The 27,649-nt window shown below is 38.3% G+C and overlaps 1 protein-coding gene across 1 annotated transcript; it reads left to right on the top strand.

The window, feature by feature from the left end:
* Positions 1 to 755: 755 nt before the first annotated feature.
* LOC128353144 (NACHT, LRR and PYD domains-containing protein 12-like) lies at positions 756 to 22,094 on the top strand. The gene is made up of 14 exons (XM_053313826.1): positions 756 to 1,014; positions 2,363 to 3,364; positions 3,431 to 4,226; positions 5,207 to 5,377; positions 6,158 to 6,331; positions 7,278 to 7,451; positions 8,844 to 9,014; positions 9,928 to 10,101; positions 11,549 to 11,722; positions 12,313 to 12,467; positions 19,755 to 19,815; positions 20,179 to 20,471; positions 21,366 to 21,877; positions 22,005 to 22,094. The coding sequence occupies exons 1-14, from the start codon at positions 756 to 758 to the stop codon at positions 22,092 to 22,094; spliced, it is 4,206 nt and encodes a 1,401-aa protein (XP_053169801.1).
* Positions 22,095 to 27,649: the final 5,555 nt, after the last annotated feature.

Below are 27,649 nucleotides of genomic sequence, written 5' to 3'. Positions count from 1 at the left end.
AAAATAAATAAACGCAGGTATCAGTCATTATTTAAATTGATTGAACTCCAATCAGAAATGCTTTTCTTGTTTATCAATAAATGTCATGATCAATATTTCACCGTCCATGTATAACTATAACTCACAAACAGCAGAGTGAAGAGATGAAGAGCAGCATCAGTGTTACACTGTGTGTTATTCTGTGGAAAAAACTCATTGAAATTTTAATTTCTGTAAATGTAACGACTGTAATTATTCAGTTGGAGGACAAACTGAACTGTGAGACCTGAACAAAACTGTTTCACATTAACTTCCAGCTCTGCCCTGAGGCTGACACACAGACCAAACAGCTTCCCTCAGTGTCCAACGTTACCAGCGGATCACTCATGAACTCCTGTAGAGGTATGTAAGGTAAAAAATATCAGTTTATCTTTAAGTGTGCTGTAATACCAGCAGAGGGCAGCACTTCATAGAAACTTTATAATACAGACTCCAAAAGCCTCACACTTGGAACATGGCTGCAGAAACTTTGTGGTTTGCTTCCTCACACAAGATGTAAATGTATTCAGCTAGAATTCATGTGATAATATTTAGATTGTCATGAGTTTCACTCACAGTGAAAGACTGAAGATATAAAGATAAAATTAATTCAAGCAGTAGATGATTTATATGTAACGAGTCGTACAAAAGTAGCATGAGATGAGTTAATATATGTCCTTCCTATTTAATGTCTAATTTTTTCATTTATTATTCATATTTTTTAGCAGGGGGCCATAATGGAAAAACTCAAAGAGGAGCTCTGGAAAACTCTGCAGGATTTGAAAGAAGATGAGTTCAATGATTTCAAGTGGTTCCTGAACCCTGAAGGCATCCCAAAGGCTGATCTGGAGAATGCAGCAAGGCGGGACACAGTGGATCTGATGGTACAGAAACATCAGGATCATGGAGCTCTGCAGCTAACCAAAAAGCTTTTAGAAAAGATCGGCAGGAATGATCTGGTACAGAGTTTACAAAACTTCCAACCAGAACCAAAAGGTAAGTTAGAGGAAGGAATCTGAAAAGCAGTGACACATGAAGTTCATAAATTATTACATGAGTTATGAGTTACAGTATTCTATTAATAATAATGTGTTAATAAAGATAAAGAATAAAATATAAAGATAAAATCTCCTTTTTTATTATTATTATTTTTGTTTGTTTGTGTGTTTACCCGCCACATCCTTGTTGCTCACTGCAACCAGTCATTCGTTAGTCTTGCTCTATCTTACTCTTACTGATAAGTAAGACCCAAAGATACTCGGAGTTCCTCACTTGGAAAACCCCAGACCCAGAGGAAATCATCAACTTTTTATAGCCTCTTGAATTAATCTAAACCACTTCACATTTGGCTACAAATAAGATATATAAGATATATAAATATATTTGACATGGACACATAAAGCTGCTGCTGCACAATACCAAATAACTCAACATTACTACACATCATCCATCTCATAAATACTGTGATAAAAAGCATCTGTTTGTGTGTCTTATTGCTAGTGGCACTAAACCACTGATATTTAGACGTCAACATAGTACTTGGTCATGGTTCAATGAGAACAGCAGACCCACAGTACCAGTCAAAAGTTTGGTCACACTTTCTTATTCAAATGAGTGAGAAGGTGGTCTGGTGTCTGTACGCCACGGATTTTATCTTTATCCACCATCCAACTATCAATGCAACAAACCTCTCTACGCCAGCGTGAACTCTTGTCAGGTGGGCAGTGATGCAATGCTGACAGCTGGTCGCTATAAAGTCACTGTTACTGGTTACTGTAATCAGGGCTGTTGATCAGAGAGACTCTGTCTTTCACTATGAATGAAAAGTGTGGTATTGATTAAAGGTAGTTTTTATTACTTTTATCATTTCCCCAGCTAGATTTCTCCTGGAGGCTAACAGTTTCTCTGAAATGTAAACATGTAACATGTACACAACAAAATACTGTAGATAGAGAAAATGGGGCAGCTGGATGTAAGAGGAGGTTACTGTAAGGAGTGATTTATCCTTGTATTTAAAGTACATCTAGCACAAGAGTGTCCTCTTGCAATCTAAATAAGTTAATTTCCACCACTCAACATTTTACTGTTGGTCAGAAACATTCAGGCTGTGAGGAAAAGTTCTGACTCACACAGAGCAAAACTAAACGTCTCAATCATTAATACAGATAAAATAAGAAAGCCATGGTTTGAGAATGATCAGTGTAGAGAAAAATATGATCACTGATTTACAGTAAACAGTACTGTGCAATTACATGTTTAACCTGGTTTCACTGAGTAACCTCGTTATAGAATTGCATGTAAAGACACTGATAGTTGATCAAATCTTCATTTTCTTCTCTTTCAGCAGATAGTGGTCAGCAGGAGGATTCAGATCCACATAAGATCACTCTGATAAGGAAATCTCAGAAAGTGAATGAAGGAACTGAAGAAGCAGGAAATGAAACCCTCCTCAATGATAACTACACTGAGGTCTTCATCACAGAAAGAAAGAGTGAAGAGGTTAATGCTCAACATGAACTGAAACAGCTTGAGATAGCTTCCAAGACAAAGTCCCTCTATGACACTCCAATCAAGTGTGACAACATCTTTAAACCCTTACCCAACCAACAAAAACACATCAGAACTGTTCTGACGAGTGGCGTCGCTGGCGTTGGAAAATCCTTCTCAGTGCAGAAGTTCACTCTGGACTGGGCACATGGCTCCAGAAACCAAGATATCAGTCTGCTGATTCCTATTCCATTCAGAGAGCTGAACATGATCAAAGATGAGCCGCACAGTCTGCTCACACTGATCCGTGCTTTCTATCCAACATTAGACGTCACAGCAGAGATGCTCAAATCTAAAGGCTGTAAAGTTTCATTCATCTTTGACGGCCTGGATGAAAGCAGACTGTCACTGGATTTCAACAACAGGAAGGAGGTCATGTCTGATGTCACACAGACGTCATCAGTCAGCGTGCTGCTGAGAAACCTCATCGAGGGGAATCTGCTTCCCTTGGCTCTCGTCTGGATAACTTCCCGACCTTCAGCAGCAAATCAGATTCCTCGTAAATGTTTTGACAGGATAACAGAAGTACATGGCTTCACTGACCCCCAGAAGGAGGAGTACTTCAAGAAGAGATTCAGTGATGAAGAGCAATCCAGCAGAATCATCTCACACATCAAGACATCCAGGACTCTCCACACCATGTGTACCATCCCAGTCTTCTGCTGGATCACTGCAAGAGTTTTGAAGCTCATGTTGACTCCAGACCAGAGAGGAGAGCTACCCAAGACCATGACTGACCTGTACTCACATTTCCTTCAGGTTCAGACAAAGAGGAAGAAGAACAAGTATGATGAGGGACATGACCGCCACTCACACTTCCTGCTGATTAAGACAAAGAGGAAGAAGAACAAGTATGATGAGCGACATGAGACGGGTTCACAGGACCTGACGAAGGCTGATGGGAAACTTTTTCTGAAGCTAGGGAGGCTGGCATTTGAACATCTGGAGAAAGGAAACATCCTGTTCTACCAAAAAGACCTAGAGCAGTGTGGTCTTGATGTCAAAGGGGCCGCTGTGTTGTCAGGATTTTTTACAGAGATCTTCAAAACAGAGAGTGTGATGTTCAAGAAAAATGTCTACAGCTTTGTTCATCTGAGTGTTCAGGAGTTTCTGGCTGCAGTCTACATGTACCACTGTTACACAAACAGGAAGACAAAGGTACTTAAGTCCTTCCTGGGAAAATACTACACTACGTCATCACTGGATGACTTATTGAAGAGTGCCATGGAGAAATCTCTCAGAAGTGAAAATGGCCACCTCGACCTGTTTGTTCGCTTCCTTCATGGCCTCTCTCTGAAGTCCAACCAGAGTGTCTTAGGAGACCTGCTGGGGTGGAAAGAGAACAGTCCAGAAACCATCCAGAGAGTCATCAACAACCTGAAGGAGATGAACATGTACAATATCTCTCCTGACAGAAGCATCAACATCATCCACTGTCTGATGGAGATGAACGACCGCTCAGTACATCAGGAGATCCAAGAGTTCCTGAAGTCAGAGAACAGATCAAAGAAGAAACTCTCTGAGATTCAGTGCTCAGCTCTGGCCTACATGCTGCAGATGTCAGAGGAGGTTCTGGATGAATTGGACCTGAAGAAGTACAACACATCACAGGCAGGACGACAGAGACTGATCCCAGCTGTGAGGAACTGCAGAAAGGCTGAGTAAGTCCAGATGTGATTAACATTATAAATCAGTGCAGATTAGTAGTTTAGTTCTTCAGGTATAAATAATATAAAAGTCTTACAATTGTTAAAATAGTGCTTAACTTTTTCATAGCTAAAATAACATGTCAATTATATTTGGTCACTTCTGTGACTAAATATAACTGACAGAACACACCTGCTCTATGTGTGAAGTGCCTTGGGATAAATTTTGTTGTGATTTGGTTCTATATGTACACATAAAGATTGAGCTGAATCGTACCATTTTTATAATCATATTGCTCCCCATCATCTAGATGCATATCGGATCGCCTTGTATTGGAGAGATGCACACCCCTATCTGAATGTACACACTATTTCACATACTTTTTAAAGTCTATCATTGGAATATGCACTCTCCACAATTGTAACTCATATTTAAAAAAGTAATTAGAAATACTCACCTTTTTTGATTTGCAAAGGAGAGACCTCTTCTGACCTACATGGAAATGCAATATAAATGCACATTGTAAATATACACAATCTGTATACTTACAAAACATGAATAAACACACACATACTGTACATTATGTACATTAATACCCTAAAGCCCACACAGTCTTCTCTGTGGGGACCTTGGACAGCCCGTGAAACCTTGTGCCCCAGCAAGGCAAGCAAAGCAGTTAGGGTCCAAGGGTCCATGCACTGAGATGACCCAGTTAGGGCCTTAAGAGCCTAGGCTGGACGATAAAGGGGGGAGGCTAGAACAATGACACTTTCATAAGCGGGGGGCAATGACATGCAAATTTTAAAGCATTTTAAATCTTCTTTGCATCCAGTGTGCAGGCATGGTGGCCTTTGAGGAAAGCCATTAATAAAATAACATATTGTATCACTTATCAAATAATTAATGTCACACTGTTTTGTCATCAAGTGCATGAAGCAAATGAAAAGTGTCCTCTTTCATGATAACATATGATGTAAAATATGTGTCATTACAGACTTTCTTGGTGTTGGCTCTCAGAGACTCACTGTGAAGTTGTGGCCTCAGCTCTGAAGTCTAACCCTCATCTGAGACATCTGGACATGAGTGGAAGCGATCTGTCTGATTCCGCAGTGAAGCTTCTGTCTGCTGGACTGGAGAGTCCAAACTGTAAACTGGAGACACTGAGGTCAGTTCACTGAGCTTTGGTAGTTTATATATTATATTGTCTCCAATTTTTTTACTATATATTCGGGGTGTGACGATACACTCAGCTCATGAGACAAGACGATACACAACGATACACAACGATACACGATATAAGGTTCACGAGACAAGGCAAGATTTTAACACTATTTTCAACTTCAATGATGAAATATGACTGGAGAAATAGTTTTTGATTTGATTGAAAGTCACACATTTTGAAATGTTTTAACTAATCATTTTGTAATGAATGTCACTTAAGTTCTGCTTTCTAAGTATGAATTATCATATGCAGTATGTAATATGAAAACGCAGTAAAAAGTTTTGCACCGCCAATAGGCCAAGATAGATAGATAGATAGATAGATAGATAGATAGATAGATAGATAGATAGATAGATTCTAGTATATAAATTAAATAAAGAATCTTTTCTCTTGTTTTGGATGTGCACGCTTCATGCTGCCCCCAGTATAATGCCCATACCACTCATATCTAAATCCGCCACTTACGAGACAGCTTCATGAGACAGCATTCACCTCTATGAGAAATATTGTTACGTTTTAATATCGTGATATCTCATCTTAGTAATAATAATAATTTATAGTATAAAGTGGTGGAAGTGCTGGAATATTCCTCTGGTCACTGCAGTGGATGTAAACATACTGGTTGATGAAGACATAGTAATGTTGAACTACACATTTAAAACCTGAACACGTCTGATTGGATCATAAATAGATTTTGATCTTCATCATTTATTCTTTATTCAGGTTGCAGCGCTGCAGGTTGTCAGAGATCAGCTGTGCTTCTCTGGTCTCAGCTCTGAAGGACAACCCCTCCCATCTGACAGAGCTGGATCTGAGTCTCAACGAACTTCAGGACTCAGGAGTAAAGTTGTTGTGTGATTTTCTGAAGAGTTCAGACTGCAGACTGAAGACTCTGAGGTCAGTTCACTGACTGTCTGTTACTATTGTTGATCTTAATGTTTAACAACTGAACCTCATAAAACATTTCTTTATTACATTTTTAATTTACTATTGTACAAAGTTTAGTCTGTAGGTATAAAAGATGACTGATTCTTAAAGAAGAAAATGTCCATCTGTATACAGACAGACAGACACACACACACACACACACACACACAGAGAGCTCATGTAATAAATCATTAATAGGTCTGATTTCATATTGATCTTCTAATTACAGACTTAACTGACTTCAGCAGCATGTTATGACTCAGTGTTGGCATGAATATGTGTCTGAATGTTATGGTGACATTTGGATGATGTCTGTAGAAGGCTGACATTATGATGATCCACAATAACATTATAGAAAAAATGAGGACATAGTAATGTTGAACTACACATTTAAAACCTGAGCACATTTGATTAGATTTTAGAAATGCGCTATATATATAAAACTGCCTTGCCTTGCCTAGATTATAAATAGATTTTAGTTTACACAGCAATAAACAAGAAACCCGCGGGCTATTACACAAAACCTAGATAGCAGATTAAGCCAGGGTTTTCCAGTTATCCTGGCTGAAGTTAGCAGGGACTCTGATCGGGACTCTGATCTTCTGTATGTTTTACATCATTTTTATTAGCCTGCATTAAATTACCACATATACATTTTCATTCAATTATTTTAATTGTAGCTAATGATTATAATTTTTATAATCATGCATGTGTCAGTTATTATTATTGTTAGACTTACTGTTGTATCATTTTTATGAAGACTATGGTTCATACTGCTGTCAGAGTTTTGATGAATACATATATTGCTGCAGTTATTTTTAGATGACATAGTAATGTTGAACTACACATTTAAAACCTGAACACATATGATTGGATTTAAATGGATTTTAATCTACATAATTTATTCTTTATTCAGATTGAGGCTCTGCAGTTTGTCAGAGATCAGCTGTGCTTCTCTGGCCTCAGCTCTGAAGGACAACCCCTCCCATTTGAGAGAGCTGGATCTGAGTCAAAACAAGCTTCAGGTTTCAGGACTGAAGCAGCTGTGTGATTTTCTGAAGAGTCCAGACTGTGGACTGAAGACTCTGGGGTCAGTTCACTGACTGTCTGTTACTGTTGTTGAATTTAATGTTTAATTACTATTGTTGATCTTAATGTTTACAAGGTATAAAATATGACGATTCTTAAAGAAACTAGAGAGAACTAGAGAATGACCACTGTTAATTGTTAAAAATCTATTGATATATATATATTTTTTAGTTAAGAGTCACATCTGTATACAGAAGATCTTCTCAACTAATATCTGTTTGAAACTGATCCAGTTTACTTGCTAAATGAGAAATATTTGTTTATTTTATTCTTAGTATAAAGTTTTAAATAGAAGGTACTGAAAATATTGTTTATTTCTGATAAGTCATGAGTTGTTTTTCCATCTGAATCTTCATTTTTTGTGATAAGTGTTCTTTTTTTGTTTTGTTTAAGTTGACTGGCTAGAAAAGGACCTGATTTGTTGTCTTAATTGAGTTAATATGATTTGTGTTTTTTGATTTAATATATTATTTACTGTAAAGTATGGAGTTATTTAATAGAAAGAGGTCAACGTGGGAGTATGATTTATGATATGGTGGGTAGTAAGAATATTCTCTGATCTGCGAATTTAGAATATGCCAGGCATCACCAAGTCCATGGTCAGACATATATTGCTTGACTATTATTGCTGATATGCTCTGCCTCTGTCCATGATGCCAGGGGTGTATTGCTTGTTTATGGTCAAGTGATTACCTTTGAGTCTTTTACCAATTCCTTCGATGAGTAGATTGTTGACTGTTGTTTTAAGTTTGTCATTTTCTGTTTAGAATGTTTTGTGTATTCACCAAGTTTTTCAGGTCAGCGATTTCGGCATAAAGTGGGTCAAGGTAGTTTGCTTAGCTGTTCGAGTGGTTTTAGCTTGTCCTCAAAGTTATTATACTGCGTTCAGCATCCGATAGCTCTGGGGACTCTTGACTGGGCTTACGGGGTCTTTTGGAGGCTGATGTTTTGCTGGTTGTATCCAGTAGTGTGGGTTTTGGCTTTGGTCTGTAGCACAGTTGGCCTGGTATATTTGTTGTGGTTGTGTTGAATGTCCATAAATGAACCGAAAAAAGAGTTGATGTCTTGAATTGTTTGCTGGGGGTGATGGCTCTGAGTTGGCAGATCCTGGTTTTCTTCAAATTGCATATTGGTGAGGTAGACAAAAGTCAGAGATTTGTTTAAGTTCTGTTCCTGTACCTGAGCTCCACTCACTTAGTGTGACAACATCAGCTCACCGGTGGGATGATGTAACCCCTTCTGTTCTTTCATTCAAACCTGGTAAAACAAATGAAGGTCAACAAATGTTAATCAAAATAGTGAATGTCAAACTGTTTCATCATCAAATGCATAAAGTAAATATAAAGTGTCCTCTTTCATGATAACATATGTTGTAATATATGTGTCATTACAGACTTCGTGACTGTGGACTCTCAGAGACTCACTGTGAAGTTTTGGCCTCAGCTCTGAAGTCCAACCCTCATCTGACAGATCTGGACCTGAGTAACAACAAACTGTCTGATTTAGGGATGAAGCTTCTGTCTGCTGGACTGGAGAGTCCGAACTGTAGACTGAAGACTCTGAGGTCAGTCCACTGACTGTAGCTTTGGTAGTTTTTCTTTTTACATATATAATTCAGTTTCAAATGTCAGGATGTCAAACCGTATGTTATATAGTTTGTTTGACATCCTGAGATCAAAGGGTCAGGGAGCATAATACCTTTATTGATTTATTGTAATTGTAAAAAAATTGACAAAAAGATATATTTGAAAAATAAGCTTTGTGGCACATGAGCGATATTAGTCTGTATGTTATACAGTTGGTTTGATATCATTCATTCGAATGGTTGAAGTGCAAAATAGGTTTGTATTTTGAATGTCAAATTAATATTGAATATCAAACTAACCCGCTACCACAGATAGCCTTGAAGTCGACCACTACCAGACAGCTCCTCTCCCACAAAAGAAGCAATTTCTTCCAAGTACGCGTGGTTCTTTCTTCGAAATAGACAGTCGTTTGCACAATCGTTTCAAAGTCCTGATACTGATCATAATTTGATGCTGACGTACGCAAAGAGTCAGTATTTCCTTATTTGTGAAACCGATACCAACTTCACAAGATGCTCAACATTCCTCATTTTAACACTGGGGGAAGACTGCTCTTTCTTGTAAGAGTTCTCATAAAATTACTTCTTTATTCTCGTGATATTATGACTTTATTCTCACAATATTATGACTTTTTTCTTGTAATATTACGACTTTATTATGACTTTTTTCTTGCAATATTATGACTTTATATTTGTAATATTACAATTTTATTTTCGTAGACCTAATATTATGACTTTATTCTCGTAATATTATGACTTCATTCTCGTAATTTCCAACCCCCAAAAAATTCTCTCAGTCTGGTCCTAATACTCTGTTGTACTGAACATATTATGAAACTCTTTCAAGCATGAACTTTGTCTTCTAAACTGACATAATTTATCCTTTATTCAGATTGAGTTTCTGCAGGTTGTCAGAGACCAGCTGTGCTTCTCTGGCCTCAGCTCTGAAGCACAATCCCTCCCATCTGACAGAGCTGGATCTGGGTGGAAATGAGCTTCAGGACTCAGGACTGGTGCTGCTATGTGATTTTCTGAAGAGTCCAGACTGTAGATTGAAGACCCTGGGGTCAGTTCACTGACTGTCTGTTACTGTTGTTGAACTAAATGTTTAATAACTGAACCTAATTTATATACATACATAACTTACATCGATGAAATTAATTTTCTTTTTTTTCATCTTTAATTTTTAACAAAGGTTATTCTGTAGTATTAAAAGATGAAGATCATATTAGTTTCAGCTGAAATTGCGAAGTAATTTCCTACAGTGTAGCTGTGTTAGGAAGAGACCACTTCAGAGTCGGTATAGACAGGAAGAATGATTACTGCCACCAATAACATGTTTTAATAACACACACCTACTAAACTAGCAAATACAGAAAGAAGAGCTCATGTAATAAATAATGAACAGGTCTGATTTCATATTGATCCTTTAATTACAGACCTGACCTGAGTTCAGGTCTGTAGTAGTCACAATATGAATCTGTGTCTGAATGTCGTGGTGACATTTGGATGATGTTTGTAGAGGGCTGACATCATGGTGATCCACAATAACACAGTGAAAAAGTCACTCTGCTCATTTTAGAGAAAAGCTCATTGATGAGAATATAGTAATGTTGAACTACACATTTAAAACCTGAATACATCTGATTGAATTATTATTATTATTATTGAAAGGATTTTAATCTACATCATGTATTCTTTATTCAGATTGAGATACTGCAGCTTGTCAGAGATCAGCTGTGATTCTCTGGCCTCAGCTCTGAAGGACAACCCCTCCCATCTGACAGAGCTGGGTCTGGATTGCAACATACTGCAGGACTCAGGACTGAAGCTACTTTGTGATTTCCTGAAGAGTCCAGACTCTAGACTGGAGTCTCTGACGTCAGTTCACTAACTGTTATTTTTGTTGATCTTAAAGATTAACAACTGAACCTAATTTATCAACTTAACTCCATGAACTTCATTTTTTTATATTTAATTTTTTACTTTACAAAGTTTAGTCTCTAATTATAAAAGATGACTAATTCTTAAATTAAGTGTAGAAAATGTCCACTGATAGTCGTAAGTCAATCAATGTTCATAATTTTTGGTAAAGAGTCACATCTAATAATAATCATCATCATTTTATTTATAAAGATACAGAAGATCCTCTCAACTAATATTTGTTTGAAACTGATCCAGTTTACTTGATGAAGGAGAAATATTTCTTTATTATATTCTTTAATGTGTTTTAATGATATATGTCTGATCTCACACACACACACACACAAACTCTTATTGACTCAGTGTTGACTGAATGAATATGTGTCTGAATGTTGCGGTGACATTAGGATGATGTGTGTAGAAGGCTGACATGATGATCCACAATAACACAATGACAAAGTCACTCTGCTCATGTTAGAGAAAATCCCATTGATGAGGACATAGTAATGTTGAACTACACATTTAAAACCTGAACACATCTGATTGGATTATAAATGGATTTTAATCTACATAATTTATTCTTTATTCAGACTGAGGAGCTGCAAGTTGTCAGAGATCAGTTGTGCTTCTCTGGTCTCAGCTCTGAAGGACAACCCCTACCATCTGACGAAGCTGGATCTGACTGAAAACAAGCTGCGGGACTCAGGACTGGAGCTTCTGTGTGAATTTCTGAAGAGTCCAGATTGCAGACTGGAGACTCTGGGGTCAGTTCACTGACTGTCTGTTACTATTGTTGATCTTAATGTTTAACAACTGAACCTAATTTATGTTCATACATTACTTACCATGAACTTCATTTTCTTTTTTCCATATTGAATTTTTTACTGTTCAAAGTTTAGTGTGTAGTTATAAAAGATGACTGATTCTCAAAGAAAGTGCAGAAAATGTCTACTGTTAGTTGTTAAAGTCGATGAATGTTTATAATTGTTGGTAAAGAGTCACATCTGTAAACAGAAGATCCTCTCAACTAATATCTGTTTGAAACTGATCCAGTTTACTTGATGGAGAAATATTTCTTTATTATATTCTTAAATGTGTTTTAATGAATAATCTCTGATCATTGATATTGATCCTGTACAACACACACGCACGCACAGAGACAAACATGAATATGTGTCTGAATGTTGTGGTGACATTTGGATAATCTCTGTAGACATAATGACAAAGTCACTCTGCTCATTTTAGAGAAAAGTGCATTGATGAGGACATAGTAATGTTGAATTACACATTTAAAACCTGAACACATTTTATTACATTACTGGATTTTAATCTGCATCATTTAATCTTTATTCAGATTGGAGCACTGCAGGCTGTCAGAGATCAGCTGTGCTTCTCTGGTCTCAGCTCTGAAGGACAACCCCTCCCATCTGAGAGAGCTGGTGCTGGATGGAAACTACCCGGAGAATTCAGACGTGAAACTACTGTCTGATTTTAAGGAGAGTCCAGACTGTAAACTGGAGACTCTGAGGTCAGTAGAGAGTTGGAGTCAGCAGTTTAGTATTAAACACAGTCAGTATCAAAGCAAAGATCCAGTATCTCGTCGTGAACCTCCAACCTTCTCAGTGCTGCTTTCCTCAGTGAAGCTGTGAGAGGAGAATGGTGACAGGCTTCAGGATTGGACAGAAAGACAGAGAGAGAGAGAGAATAGTTAGCCAATCAGATGAGCCAGAAGCTTGTTGTGATCGTGTGTTTGAGTTGATGTGAAGACGACTGTTGTTGTTGTGTTGATGTCTGCAGGAAATAAAGCTGGATTACAGCTGACAGCCTTACAAGATGTATAGAGACAGTGATCCTCATCATCAAACTGTCACACCATCAAATCTGATCTCAAAGTGTTTGTTCTCTCATTTCAACACTAAACTATTGATCAGTTCATCTTTGTCAGAGCTCTAAGATCAGTCTGACTGCAGCCTGCAAATCACTGGCTCTGATTTCACACAAGCCTCATTACGTTTAGTAACTGTGTGGTCTTTATACAGATCAGAACCTCTGCTGAAGTCCAGGAATCACAGCAGCTGTTTATCTGAGAGCTCTGACTGATTGTCATGTGATGATTTAACAGCAGGAAAATCCCACAGAGACTCTGTAGCTTTAAACTTTGATAAGAGTTGACATGTATCAGCAGTAAATCCATCAGTAAACTGATGAGTGAATGTCTCTGTTTCTGCAGTAATGATGTGTTCATGACTCTCAGCACTTTATTTCCTCTGTGTACTTGAGTAAAATCTGCAGAGGAAACACACTTGATAGTAAAAGTGTGTGAGCTTGGAGCTCAGTGTGTTCACTCCAACACGTTAACATGAGAGCTGAAAGGAAGCAACCTACGCTGCACAGCTGTTCCACTTCTGGTCTGAACAGGACTGAAGTCCCTGCTGCTTTTTATACTGGATGTGCTGCATCACTGATTGACAGCTGATCAAGTGAGTCTCACTAAAAAATTATTTACTTATGTTGTTTCTTCTCTCATTAGCTGGGGGCCGTGGTATTGCCCTCCAACAGATAGTGAGTGAACATCCAGGAGTGTTGAGAGAGGATCAGCTGGATCTCGATGATCCATCTGGACCGGAGTCTGGATCTGGATTTTGTCGTCTTCACTTAAGTCTCTTAACTGACTACAAACTGAACAGATATCTCTGGATTTAGCTGAAGTCCGCACTTTACACATTTGTTCTACATGAGCTGTTTGATGCAGAAAAGATAAAAACAGGTGTTATAAGTCAGACTGTGAGCCTGGGCTCATATTTATCAAGCGTCTCAGAATCACACTGAGAGTTAACAAGGACTAAAACTAATGAATGAAGCAGAAGAGAATTGACTGTGACTTTCAGCAGGAGAAGGATTACTGCTGGGAGAGAGTGAGGCGTGGCTGTTTTACCACAGTCAGAGCAGCAAAGTAGAAATAATGATGACGTGTTGGAGTTTTCTCACAGCTGGAAATATGAAACAGTTTTAATTTGGTATATTATGTCTGTATTAATTATGTGTATAAGCAGGTAACTTACCAAGATTATGTAATAAAACTGATGCTAAAATTCTTTATAAGATGATATTTACAAACTGAAATCAAACTAAATCACTTCTTTAAACACATTTTTATCCACTGATCTACCAATTATTTTTTTAATATGCTGTACATCTTAAATTTGAATGTTATGTTTGTTTTCTGGTTTATTTTCTTGCTGTATGTTTGTGGGAGGTGTGTGTGTGGAGGGGGGGGGGGGATTTAACACGTTCTGTAATGTTGCTTTTAAAAAGTTTTTTTTTTTTTAAAAACATTTTCATTTCATTAATTTTTCAACAGGGACCTGTGTACAAGAATAAAGAGACACACATCAGATATTATTCTCAAAGTAAGAAACGCAACTAGTGAGTCACTAGTCAGTGAGTGTATGTACATCATTTACTGGACTAATTTACATATTTCCTCTGCAACTGTTCTTATCGGACAATCGTGGATAGTGCAGTAATACCCATAGAAGCAGCAATTAAGAGTTCATTGGGTCAGCATTCCTGAGGTCACACCTTTGGTATTCAGTAAACCAGCACCTCCTTTACACCATGACCCTGATCAAATATAAGGGGATCTGCAGAGGCAGCCAAATGCCAAGAAGAAAAATATGATTTTAGGGGAACTACTGTTAAAGCTTGACCACTATTCTGTTAGTTTTATTCATTTATAAAAGAGTATGCAGTGGGTTTTATTTCATTTGATAACATTTGTAGTTGTTTTACTGTAAACAAGTTAAACTATAACATTTTACCCTCAGAGCATCAGTTAAAATTCTGTTGTTTTTCTTGTTGCTGTTGCCAGGGGCTGCTCGGGGGAGAACACTGGGTCTCTGTGAATTAAAGGCTTCTACACCAGTTCTGTATGAAAAGTGTCCTGAGACAACTTCTGTTGTTGCCGCCCCCCAAACACACACACACTGTAGTCTACCCTTTAGCTGTTTTATGGTGGTTTGTGAATTGTGTTGTTTTCAGTTTGAGCTCACAGTATTGGAGATCGCAAGGCAGGCCTATTCATGACCCCCAAAGTAGACTATAACACAACTGTTATAATTTACTTCCTATAGGTTACTGTACAATAATATACAACCACACAAGACTCAACAGTCAGTCAGATTTTACTTTCAAAAGAAATGTAAACAAGTTTCCACACCTGGCTTAACATTGCTGTGATGTGATAATGTTAAACTCTGGACCCCCCCCCCCCCCCCCCTGCTTTTCCTCTGAGAGTGAGACTCACTCACAACCTGCTCACAGCCTCTGCAGTGCCCCCCCCCCCCACTCCCCCAATTGCCTTTTCTTCTGACACACACAACCTGTATACATGACTCTCAGCAGCAAGTTGACGTGATAGTAGGGGCCCACTGCACCAACTGGATGTGGAAATGAGCGGTATTAGTCTAGAAAACTGGCGTTTTTTTGTTTTGTTTTTTGAGGACGCACTTTTTTTTTTTGAGAGCGCTCGTGCGCCCCCAAGTAGATTGCGCCCTGGGCGGTGGCCCACATTGCCCATAGCAAAAGCCCCTGGATATAGTTACAAATAGCATTTTATAATAACTGTTATAAGTCTATTTAGCCTTCACCTAAGAGGGCTATTGAATTTGGTGTTAATGGGTTGTCTCGATTCAAAACAGGAATTTCAAGCACTCTGGCAGCCTGATTCACTCTTTCTGAGAAACAAGTTGCTGCATAGCTCAGAGCCTGGAGCACTGTGTAGGAATGTGTCACTTAACAAACCATGCCGTTAGCAAGTCCTGCCATTCCTATTTCTCCCCCCACTTCGACGCCCATGCACACACACACACACACACACACACACACACACAGGTGACTTGCAGTATAAAAAGGTGGGGAGTAGACAGGTAGGGCATAAAGCTGAAAGTCTTCAGTCCGTTTCACACTGTCAACAGAGCAGATGGAGGAAAGGTGAGTAGTGCTTAAACTGATAATTACTGTGCTTATTGATCAATCTAATGATTATTTTTCAGTTTAACTGTTTACTCGATTAACCGTCAGGAAATTATTAAATCACGGCGTTGATATCTTTAGTGGAAACAAGCTGATGTTATAATGTGACTATAAGTGCTGTATTTAAATGTGATCAGAGAGCAGAGCCTCAAAATTGTACTAAAGTGCAATACTTTTACTTAGTGGTTTATTCGGGAGAAATAAGGTAAAATAAACTAGAACTGAACTCTGCTTAAAGACATAACAGAATAAAGTTAAATGAAATCATCTTTCTGTAGCACTAACATGTAAAATTGATAAACCTTAGTGTTTCACAGCTGACAGTCATATTTATTTTTTATATTTTCATTTCCAGTCAGACTCTGACATCTAGTGGACGGTCAGCTGTACTGCAGACAGAGACAGAAAGCACTATGGGGCTTCTTGGCAGGACTGTATTCACTGATTGTGAAATGTAACATTCACAGAAATCCAAAACAAAGAACAGTTAATTTATTTCCAAAAAAAATGTTTCTGCTGTTAAAATTTGGTCTTGGTTTTTTTAAAAATTTAAAGTATTGAGTATAAAACTTCTTGAAATCAACGTTACAGAACATTTTACACAAACAAACAGAAAAACACAGCATGAAAATAAACCAGAGAAACAGATAAGATTCAAATTGTACACCATATAAAACAAAAATAATTGGTAGATCAGTGGATAAAAATAGTTTATTTATTATCATGGTGTCTGGTGATGAGAGGGCTGATACATCCTTGTACTAGATATTTCTATTTGCATTATGTAATTCCTGCTACATTGTTATGTTTATTACTATTGCATATGCCTAATATCTGTACATGTTTTACATTTATTCTCTTTCTTGTAGTAACCACATCTACAAAGGAGTTTCCAAAATGACCAGCAATAACTGAGTGGTATGTCAGTGAGTGTATGTTCGTCATTAACTGGATTAATTTACATATTTCCTCTGTAACTGTTCTGTTCTTATCGGACAATCGTGGATAGTGGAAGAGTTCAATGAGTCAGCATTCCTGAGGTCACACACACACACACACACACACACACACACACACACACACACACACACACACACACAGGAGCATAGCACAAAATTCTCGGCCCCCATACATAAGCCTCCTGAAGGGCCCCCAAACACACACACTGTAGTCTACCCTTAAAGACAGTGTAAAGTGAATTCAGACATTTTCTTCTAAACACATTAAATAGGTCATAAATGTTTATCTGAAAAAGCTGTAAAAAGCATTTCAACCATTTAGATTTGAATTGTGGAGCTAGGCTTCACAAACTGTGTTTCAAGTTTTCTGTGTTCAGGATTTAGTGGGCGTGTCTGAAAATTACTGCGGCGGCAGGGTTGTTAAGAACACACTTTTCTGTGGTATGTCAAACTCAAAACACATATTTATTTTTACTTTACACAGACTTTAAGCTATTTTATGGTGGTTTGTGAATTGTGTTGTTTTCAGTTTGAGCTCACAGTATTGGAGATCACAAGGAAGGCCTATTCATGACCCACAAAGTAGACTATAACACAACTGTTATAATTTACTTCCTATAGGTTACTGTACAATAATATACAACCACACAAGACTCAACAGTCAGTCAGATTTTAAAAGAAATGTAAACAGGTTTCCATAATGCCACTCATGGCTTAACATTGCTGTGATGTGATAATGTTAAACTCTGGATCCTTAATAAACAATAAACAGCAACAAAATTCTGACTCAATAGTCATTATGACCTCCACTCAAGTCTGCAGTAGAGGATAATGGAGTAGCTGATCCACTTTCTGACACTGTTTCTGAAAGGGACTTTTGATTGAAAAGGTGAGATTTAGATTCGCTAACGGGTAATGGACATTTGCTGTATTATGTGCTAGGTTACTTATGCCATTAACTAGATTTTTGAATTATTATAAGTCTATTTAGCCTTCACCTAAGAGGGCTATTGATTTTGGTGGGTTGTCTCCATTCAAAGCAGGAATTTCAAGCAGTTAAACCCCCCCCCCCCCCTCTGTCAACCGACGGCTCCTCCTTCAGTAAATTAGGATGCGATCTCACGCCAAACTTGGGAGAGCTGGTATTTCATCTATATAATGTGCTTTAACATTTGGGCTTGAACTAACCTTTCTTTGAAAAAAACTTTGTAAACATCTGGTTGCCTAGTCTTTGCCTTCTTTCCTTCTCCTCTCTCTCCTTTCTCCTCTGACAGCCTGATTTACTCTTTCTGAGAGACAAGTTGCTGCATAGATCAGAGCCTGGAGCACTGTGTAGGAATGTGTCACTTAACAAACCATGCCGTTAGCAAGTCCTACCATTCCTATTTCTCCCCCCACTTCGACGGCCACTGCTGCTCTAAATAAACATGAACTGAGACAACGATCATAATAACTAACAAACTAAACATTATACATTCACTGAAAAATATGAAAATATAATGCACATTTCATGCTAGAAATGTTATCAAAACACATTTAATGCTGAAACTATCTTAAAATATATTTTCCAGTGAAAATAAAAGGAATGGCAGCCGCAGACTGAAACTCACAGTAATGTGAGATGGAAGCAGGTCAATAGAAAATAATAGGCCAAAACAATTTCACAAATTCAAAACTGTTATTGTGAAACTAACACGTTTTGCAGGTTAAGTGGGTTTATTATACAGTGTGTGACTCCAGTTTGACTGGTTTACCTCTCAGACTCCTTCTCACAATATGACTGCCTCTGGTAATTACCACTATTACTACTGACAGCAGTCATAGTAATATTACTTACATAATGTAATGTTACTGCTGCTGTTAATGATAATGATAATATTACAAAATGAAATGACTATGAGTTCAAAAATTGGACTGAAACTTTTTGAAGACAAAGAAACTGGTGTCAAGGATAAAAAATTTTCAGAAGGGGATGAACAGCGGCCGATTTTAAAAATTGATGTATAATCCCTGAATATTGAGATTTGTTACAATTTGATGAAATATCTGAGGATAAAAAGGTAGAAACCTCCTTTAGACATCTAACGAGAAGGTATAAGATTTCACACTGTTAATCGTCTTCAGTGAATCTGACAGGGATACCAGGTTAAATGAATTTATAAATCTGATATGCCTTGCAATGTAGTAAAATAAGTGGAGATGGTATGATTTTGTCTCTTAAAGTCTCAGTTATGAAACTAAACTAGTTGGTATATGGAAGCGTATCTGCACCTTTATTTCAAATGTCAATATTTGCATTCTGCAAAATGGTTGGATGGATTGCATTTTGCCACACACATTATCTGCATCAAGGCGGGTCTTCCATTACAACCTCACTTCCATGACCTTTCAACTGTGTCCAGGTATTGGGTAATACAGACACACATGTAACCAATCAGGGACCTAGAACTAGGGAGCTAGGTGGAGTCATAAGAACTGGTTTAGCTGAGGGGTAGATTCTTGAAGAAGAACTTCTTGTCATTCTTGATCAGTGAAGTTATGAGGAAACAGCAGCTGAACACACACAGGGCTGATCAGCAGAGTTTAGCTTTGGGGCGTCCTACTGTAACAAGGACTGATGATGTAGAAGAATCAGAGCTGAATAATGATGGTGGAGTTCTAACTGAAGCAGGTCACACTGACTAAATAATCTTTTTTAGACATTGTCACTGATGATCAGCAGATGACCTCTGACCTCCCAGTTTAAGCACCAGGAATGACAATAGTGAAGTGTAGTATCTCATCATTATTCTTTTCCCTTCAGGTTTCCACCCAAGAGCTTCCCTCAGTGTCCAACGTTACCAGCTGATCATTCGTGAACTCCTGTAGAGGTATGTGAGGTAAAAATATCAGTTTATCCTTAAATGTGCTGTAATACCAGTAGAGGGCAGCACTTCATAAAACGATATACAGTATTTATAGATATATATAGAACTATAGATTCAATATGAAATACAGATTTCTAAAGCCTCAAATCTTGTTTGCTTCCTCAGACAAGATGTAAATGTATTCAGCTAGAGTTCATGTGATGAGTTTTGCAGTGGTGAAAGACTGAAGATATGAAGATAATACAACTTGTTCAAGCAGTAGATGATTTATATGCAACATGTACAAAAGTCATAGTGGTAAAGTAGGATGAGATGAGAAGTGAATACATGTTCTTCTTATTTAAAATGTCTCATTTTCAGCATGGGAGCCAAATCATCAAAATTTAAAGAGGAGCTCTTTAATATTCTTGAAGACTTAAAAGAAGATGACTTCAAAAATTTCAAATGGTTCCTGGAGCAGGATGGCATCCTGGAGGGCTGTAAAGGCATCTCCGTGGCTAAACTGGAGAAAGCAGCAAGGCGGGACACAGTGGATCTGATGGTACAGAAACATCAGGGTCATGGAGCTCTGCAGCTAACCAAGGCAGTTTTAGAAAAGATTGGCAGGAATGATCTGGTGCAGAGTTTACAAAACTTCCAACCAGAACTAAAAGGTACGTTAGAGGAAGAAATCTGAAAAGCAGTGACACATGAAGTTCATAAATTATGTAATAAGAGTTATGAGTGTTATGAGTGCTCAGGATATAAATACATTGAATTCTGAAATTAAACAAATCACTTCAAAAAACGTTGATGATTTTAAGGCGCTATGACTGACAGTCATAGGGCTCCTAAAAATATTAGAACATTAGTTATTTTTTTATTAACTTCATTAACAGACATTATTAGAATATTTTATTTACAATGTGCACATTGAAATAACTCTTTTTTCCCCTTTTTTTCTGGCAAAAATTAACCATCTAAAGCGTATTGCTACGTATCCAAAGATGCATCTCCAGGCACAGCAGTATTGTCCCCCCATGATACTCAACCAGCCCCACTTCCAACTGAAGAAAGAGGTGAGCAGCATGTGTTCAATGACTTGTCACTTTACATAACTGAAGGAGATCTGTGGGAATTTTTTTCATTGTTATTGTGAAAAAAAAGAAGAATGATTAAATACTTTTAAATTCTAATAACTGGTTTTATACTTAGTTAAAACAATCTTCAGCTGATTTTATTTTCAAAATAAAACAATAATGGAATATACATCCTCACTTTAAAATGCAAACACTGAAATCAGGAACAGCAGTCTCTTTTTACCTCCACATGGACAAGAAATCACTATAAAATGGAGAAATGTTTGTCTTTGCTATATCAAATGGCCTGAATCACAATAAAAATGGATTACTGGCTTCATTCTTGAGTATAACTAATATAACGACATATGTGACACTCCAATGAACATAAAAAAGTCTTTTAGAGGACTGTCCCTGCTGGGTTTTATAGCCTTTGACCCATGTATGTATCTAGTTATTCAAATCTATAATTTTCTCCTCTTTCAACAGAGAGTAGATGGAAGATAGTTTTGGGTAAATATGACTTCATTCTGAAGAGGAAATTTCAAAAAACGACTGACGGAACTGATGAAGCAGGAAATGAAACCCTCCTCAAAAAGATTTACACTGAGGTCTACATCACAGAGGGAAAGAGTAGAGAGGATAACGCCCAGCATGAAGTGTGGCAGCTTGAAACAGTTTCCAAGACAAAGATCCTCCATGATACTCCGATCGAGTGCCACAACATCTTTAAAGTCTTACCTGGTCAAGAGGAACACATCATCAATGTTGTTCTGATGAGTGGCGTCGCTGGTGTTGGAAAATCCTTCTCAGTGCAGAAGTTCACTCTGGACTGGGCAGAGGGCTCCGAAAACCAAGATATCAGTCTGCTGGTTCCGCTTTCATTCAAGGAACTGAACGTGGTCAAAGATGAGCAGCACAGTCTGCTCACACTGATCCGTCGTTTCTATCCAGCATTACAGAAGGTCACAGCAGAGATCCTTGACTCTGAAGACTTTAAAGTTTTGTTCATCTTTGACGGCCTGGATGAAAGCAGACTGTCACTGGATTTCAACAACAGGAAGGAGGTTGTGTCTGATGTCACACAGACGTCATCAGTCAGTGTGCTGTTGACAAACCTCATCACAGGGAATCTGCTTCCCTTGGCTCTCATCTGGATCACTTCCCGACCTGCAGCAGCCAACCAGATCCTGGATCAGAAATGTGTTGACAGGATAACAGAAGTACGAGGCTTCACTGATGACCAGAAGGAGGAGTACTTCAAGAAGAGATTCAGTGATGAAGAGCAGTCCAGCAGAATTATCTCACACATCAAGACATCCAGGAGCCTCCACACCATGTGTACCATCCCAGTCTTCTGCTGGATCACTGCGAGAGTTTTGAAGCTCATGTTGACTCCAGACCAGAGAGGAGAGCTGCCCAAGACCATGACTGACATGTACTCACACTTCCTGCTGGTTCAGACAAAGAGGAAGAAGAGCAAGTATGATGAGGGACATGAGACGAGTTCACAGGAGCTGACGGAGGCTGACCGTGAACTTCTTCTGAAGCTGGGGAGGCTGGCGTTTGAACATCTGGAGAAAGGAAACATCATGTTTGACCAAAAAGACCTGGAGCAGTGTGGTCTTGATGTCACAGAGGCCGCGGTGTCGTCAGGATTTTTTACAGAGATCTTCAAAACAGAGAAAGTGATCTTCAAGAAAACAGTCTTCAGCTTTGTTCATCTGAGTGTTCAGGAGTTTCTGGCTGCAGTCTACATGTACCACTGTTACACCAAAAGGAACACAGAGGTACTGAAAGACTTCCTGGGAGAAGAAGAAGGAGAAGAATATGAAGAAGAAGAGGATGATGATGATGATGATGAGCATGATGATGATGATAACCTATCCCTGGATGGCTTCCTGAAAAGTGCCATGAAGAAATCTCTCAGGAGTAAAAATGGCCACCTGGACCTGTTTGTCCGCTTCCTTCATGGCCTCTCTCTGGAGTCCAACCAGAGTCTCTTAGGAGACCTGCTGGGGTGGAAAGAGAACAGTTCAGAAACCATCCAGAGAGTCATCAAGAACCTGAAGAAGAAGAGCAGTGGTGATATCTCTCCTGACAGAAGCATCAACATCTTCCACTGTCTGATGGAGATGAACGACGGCTCAGTACATCAGGATATCCAAGAGTTCCTGAAGTCAGAGAACAGATCAGAGAAGAAACTCTCTGAGATTCAGTGCTCAGCTCTGGCCTACATGCTGCAGATGTCAGAGGAGGTTCTGGATGAGTTGGACCTGAAGAAGTACAACACATCAGAGGAGGGACGACAGAGACTGATCCCAGCTGCGAGGAACTGTAGAAAGGCTCTGTAAGTCCAAACATATAAATCATATAAAATTTGTATTATTGTCAAAATAGTGATCTACTTGTTTATAGCTGAAATAACATGGCAGTTGTATTTAGTCACAGATGTTCTTTAGCTGTTTCAAATGTTGTGTGTGTTGATTATTCAGTTGGTTATGTTTATAGCTGTTACGTTAATGAACAGTTTATTTCAAGTAATTGTTTAAATTTGCAATGTTTTCTTCTATCTATCTTTCTTTGGGTGTTGGAGGCATCAGTTAAACCTAGTAAAACAAATGCAGGACTTTAGAGGTTGTGGTTGAGGGTTTATTACAGCAGTATTTTATCACAATATATCTCAGTATTTTATAGTCATCAGTGAATGCAGTGAAGTTATTTTTACATGAGCATTAGTGCAAATCATATATATTTAGACACACACTGTTTTTAATATTATGATTAGGAGTTTAAAATAAGGTCTGTATCATTTTCCAAAGAAATTTCTGAATTCAGAGCGGATTGATTTTATCATTTCATAGTGAGCACGGAGGATCAGCCAATCAACAAACTGATTCAGTAATGTTAGTTATATAACATCTAAAGTTAGCTAACATTATGCAACATTAGCTTCCGTAAACTACTAATCATATGAGACAAAACCCCTGAATGTGTCGAACTGAGCAATGCTGCCTTTTATTTCTCGTGAATTTGTGAAAGGTAGCAGGAAATGCACAGAGGCCTGATCAATATGTAACAGCAGAATTCAGCCTGTTTAAAGAGACACATGAAAGCTCAATGTTATATGTTTAATGCTGATACCCTGATAACATCTTTCTGATGACATGTAGAAAATAATTCAACCTTATTAGCTTGTTACTTAGATTCTCAAAAAAGAAAGTTAACAATTAAATGTCATGCACTCATCTGTCATACACATCTAAATATTTAATTGCATTCATATTTAATGATGTACAGGTCTAATATTGTCAGGTCATTAGTTTTGTTTGTTTTTGTCAGCAGTCAGTAAATGTTGCTGCTTATGGATGTGAACTTGACAGCAGCAGGTAGCAAAGAGAGATGATCTTTCTCAACTGGAACTGTTCACTGAGTTGATCTGACTCAAAATATCCTGCAGTCACATTAAAAATAGTGGACAGTAAAACTGTTTTTCTAATCAAGGTGTCCCCGTGTTAACTTAGTGGAGACAGACATGGGATCAGATCACACAGACTCACTGTGCACATTATGGAAGCCTCAATGTAACTCCATTTTCACTCCTTCATTTGCAAGATTAAAGCAAGACAAAGATTCAAGTCTGCAGGTATGAGAGAGAGTGATGGGAATGATTGTTTAATTCAAGCACAGTGAGAAATCATCAGCTGAACTGGGAGTGTTCTGGTAGCTTACTGGTTAGGATGCACCCAGTATAACTGTAATGTTCACTGATCTCTCTCCTCTTGTTCACTGTTTATCTCTCAACTGTCATTTTACATTAAAGGAATAATATGGATCCATAAATAAAATGCAAAAAAAATTCAAAGCTTTTAGAAGAACCATTGATGTGAAGAGCAAATGTTAATCAAAATAATGAATGTCAAACTGTGTCATCATCAAATGCATAAAGTAAATATAAAGTGTCCTCTTTCATGATAACATATGTTGTAATATTTATGTCATTATAGACTTTCTAACTGTGGACTCTCAGAGACTCACTGTGAAGTTTTGGCCTCAGCTCTAAAGTCCAACCCTCATCTGACAGAGCTGGACCTGAGTCACAACGACCTGTCTGATTCAGCAATGAAGTGTCTGTCTGCTGGACTGGAGAGTCCAAACTGTAGACTGGAGACTCTGAGGTGAGTCCCCCTCCCCACCCTACCCTTATACAGTGCATCCGGAAAGTATTCACACCCCTTCACTTTCCCCACATTTTATTATGTTACAGCCTTATTCCAAAATTGATTGAATTCCTTTTTTTCTCATCAATCTACACACAATACCCCATAATAACAAAGTGAAAATGTTTTTTTAGAAATTTTGGCAAATTTATTAAAAATAAAAGACTGAAATATCGCATTTACATTATTACAAACAAGTATTCACTCCCTTTACTCAGTACTTGAGGCACATTGGCAGCGATTACAGCCTCAAGTCTTCTTGGGTATGAAGCTGCAAGCTTGGCACACCTGTATTTGGGGTATTTCTCCCATTCTTATCTGCAGATCCTCTCCAGCTCTGTCAGGTTAGAAGGGGAGTGTTGCAGATATTTTCAGGTCTTTCCAGAGATGTTCAATCGGGTTCAAGTCTGGGCTCTGGCTGGGCCACTCAAGGACATTCGCAGACTTGTCCTGAAGCCACTCCTTCGTTGTCTTAGCTGCTTGCTTACGTTCGTTGTCCTGTTGGAAGATAAATCTTTGCCCCAGTCTGAGGTCCTGAGTGCTCTGGAGCAGGTTTTAATCAAGGACCTCTCTGGACCTACTTTGCTCTGTTCATCTTTCCCTCGATCCTGACTGGTCTCTCAGTATGATACTGCCAGCACCACGCTTCACCGTAGGGATGCTATTAGCCAGGTGATGAGAGGTGCCTGGTTTCCTACAGATGTGACACTTGGCATTCAAGCCAAAGAGTTCAATCTTGGCTTCATTAGACCAGAGAATCTTGTTCCTCATGGTCTGAGAGTCCTTTAGGTTCCTTCTGGCAAACTCCAAGCGGGCTGTCATGTGCTTTTTACTGAGTAGATCCTTTGTTGTGTTGGCAGTGTGTTATGGGTCATTGTCTTGCTGCATGATGAAGTTCCTCCCAATTAGTTTGGATGCATTTCTCCATAAAAGACACAATGTTTCTGCATTCATTCTGCTGCTACCATCATGAATTTCATCATCAATAAAGATTAGTGAGCCCATTCCAGCAACAGCCATGCAATATGACATGACACCAGACCTTCGTCATGCTTCAAACATGAGCTTGTATGTTTTGGATCATAAGCAGACCCTTTCTTTCTCCACACTTTGGCCTTTCCATCACTTGGTCTCATCAGTCCATAACACTTATTTGCATATTCTATCTGGCGATGAGTGGTTTGCACCTAGTGGTATGGCCTACCAATAGTTTTGGAGGTGACTGTAGCTATACAAGTCAATCTTGGAAGTTTAGATTAAAGTCTGCAGCTATATGAGAGTGAGTCATGAGAATGATTGTTTAATTCAAGCACAGTGAAACACCATCAGAGAACTGGGAGTGTTCTGGTAGCTTATGTGTTAAGATGCATCCAGTATAACTGCAGCATCCGCTGGTCTCTCTCCTCTTGTTTCCTATTTATCTCTCAACTGTCGTTTTACATTAAAGGAATAATATGGCTCCATACATAAAATGCAAAAATAATTCAAAGCTTCTAAAGTCTGTGTAAAGTCAATTCATTGATTTACTTTTAAACATAATATACATGTTGGAAAATTGTTACAGAAAACATGTGAAAAGGCTGATAACTATGCAGTACTGAATTGTGAGATAGAGCCTTAAACTGTTTCTCACCCTCTCATTTTTCCTGATTTTCTGAGCCTGCTAAAAAGGGCAACACTACTAGTCAGTTAGCCAGTTAGCTGAGTTAGCCGCCGAGTTAGCCACTGAGTTAGCCACTGAGCTAGCCGTAGAAACCATGTGACGTGATGACTTTGATTGACAGGTAACACTTGGTAGGGGGCGGGGTTTCAGTGAACTCCGCGGGCACACCCACAGCGTTTGGGAGCAGAGACAGAGGCTGATTTTTACACAACTTTGAAGCCTAATTTCACATATTTGGCGATTTTTTTAATCATTCAAATTTGGCAGGGTGGTTAACAACACACTTTTCTGTGGTATGTCAAACTCAGAACACATATTTATTCTTACTTTACACAGACTTTAAAGAGATTAGTAGAACCACTGATATAAATAGCAAATGTTAATCAAAATAATGAATATCAAACTGTTTCATCATCAAATGCATGAAGTAAATATAAAGTGTCACCTTTCATGATAACATATGTTGTAATATATGTGTCATTACAGACTTTCTTGGTGTGAACTCTCAAATACTCACTGTGAAGTTTTGGCCTCAGCTCTGAAGTCCAACTCTCATCTGACACATCTGAACCTAAGTGAGAACAGATTGTCTGCTTCAGCAGTGGAGCTTCTGTCTGCTGGACTGGAGAGTCCAAACTGTAGACTGGAGACTCTGAGGTAAGGTAGTTCTTATATATATATATATATATATAAATTTTTTTTCAAATAAAATCCTTGACTGACATTTCAAATGTTTCGCTCATAAATTTTCAGGATTTGCTTAACACAAATCTGTACAATTTAAGTATTTTTTCAGGAATTTAAAATCCACAGTCTTGTTCTGTGTAAAAATGACTTCTAGAGTTTAAACTAATATGAGGCTTCAGCAGTCTGAGATCCACATATCAAGT

The sequence above is a fragment of the Scomber japonicus genome, chromosome 23 (genome assembly GCF_027409825.1).
Source record: "Scomber japonicus isolate fScoJap1 chromosome 23, fScoJap1.pri, whole genome shotgun sequence".
NCBI lineage: Eukaryota > Metazoa > Chordata > Actinopteri > Scombriformes > Scombridae > Scomber > Scomber japonicus.
This window is presented reverse-complemented; position numbering and strand designations above follow the sequence as displayed.

Bases quoted from the DNA above. Each gene is read 5' to 3' on its own strand.
- LOC128353144 (XM_053313826.1), top strand. From the start codon at position 756: ATGGAAAAACTCAAAGAGGAGCTCTGGAAAACTCTGCAGGATTTGAAA. The intron at 3,365-3,430 runs ATGACCGCCACT...ATGATGAGCGAC, and splicing joins GAACAAGTATGATGAGGGAC to ATGAGACGGGTTCACAGGAC. The intron at 11,723-12,312 runs GTCAGTTCACTG...ATCTTTATTCAG, and splicing joins TGCAGACTGGAGACTCTGGG to ATTGGAGCACTGCAGGCTGT.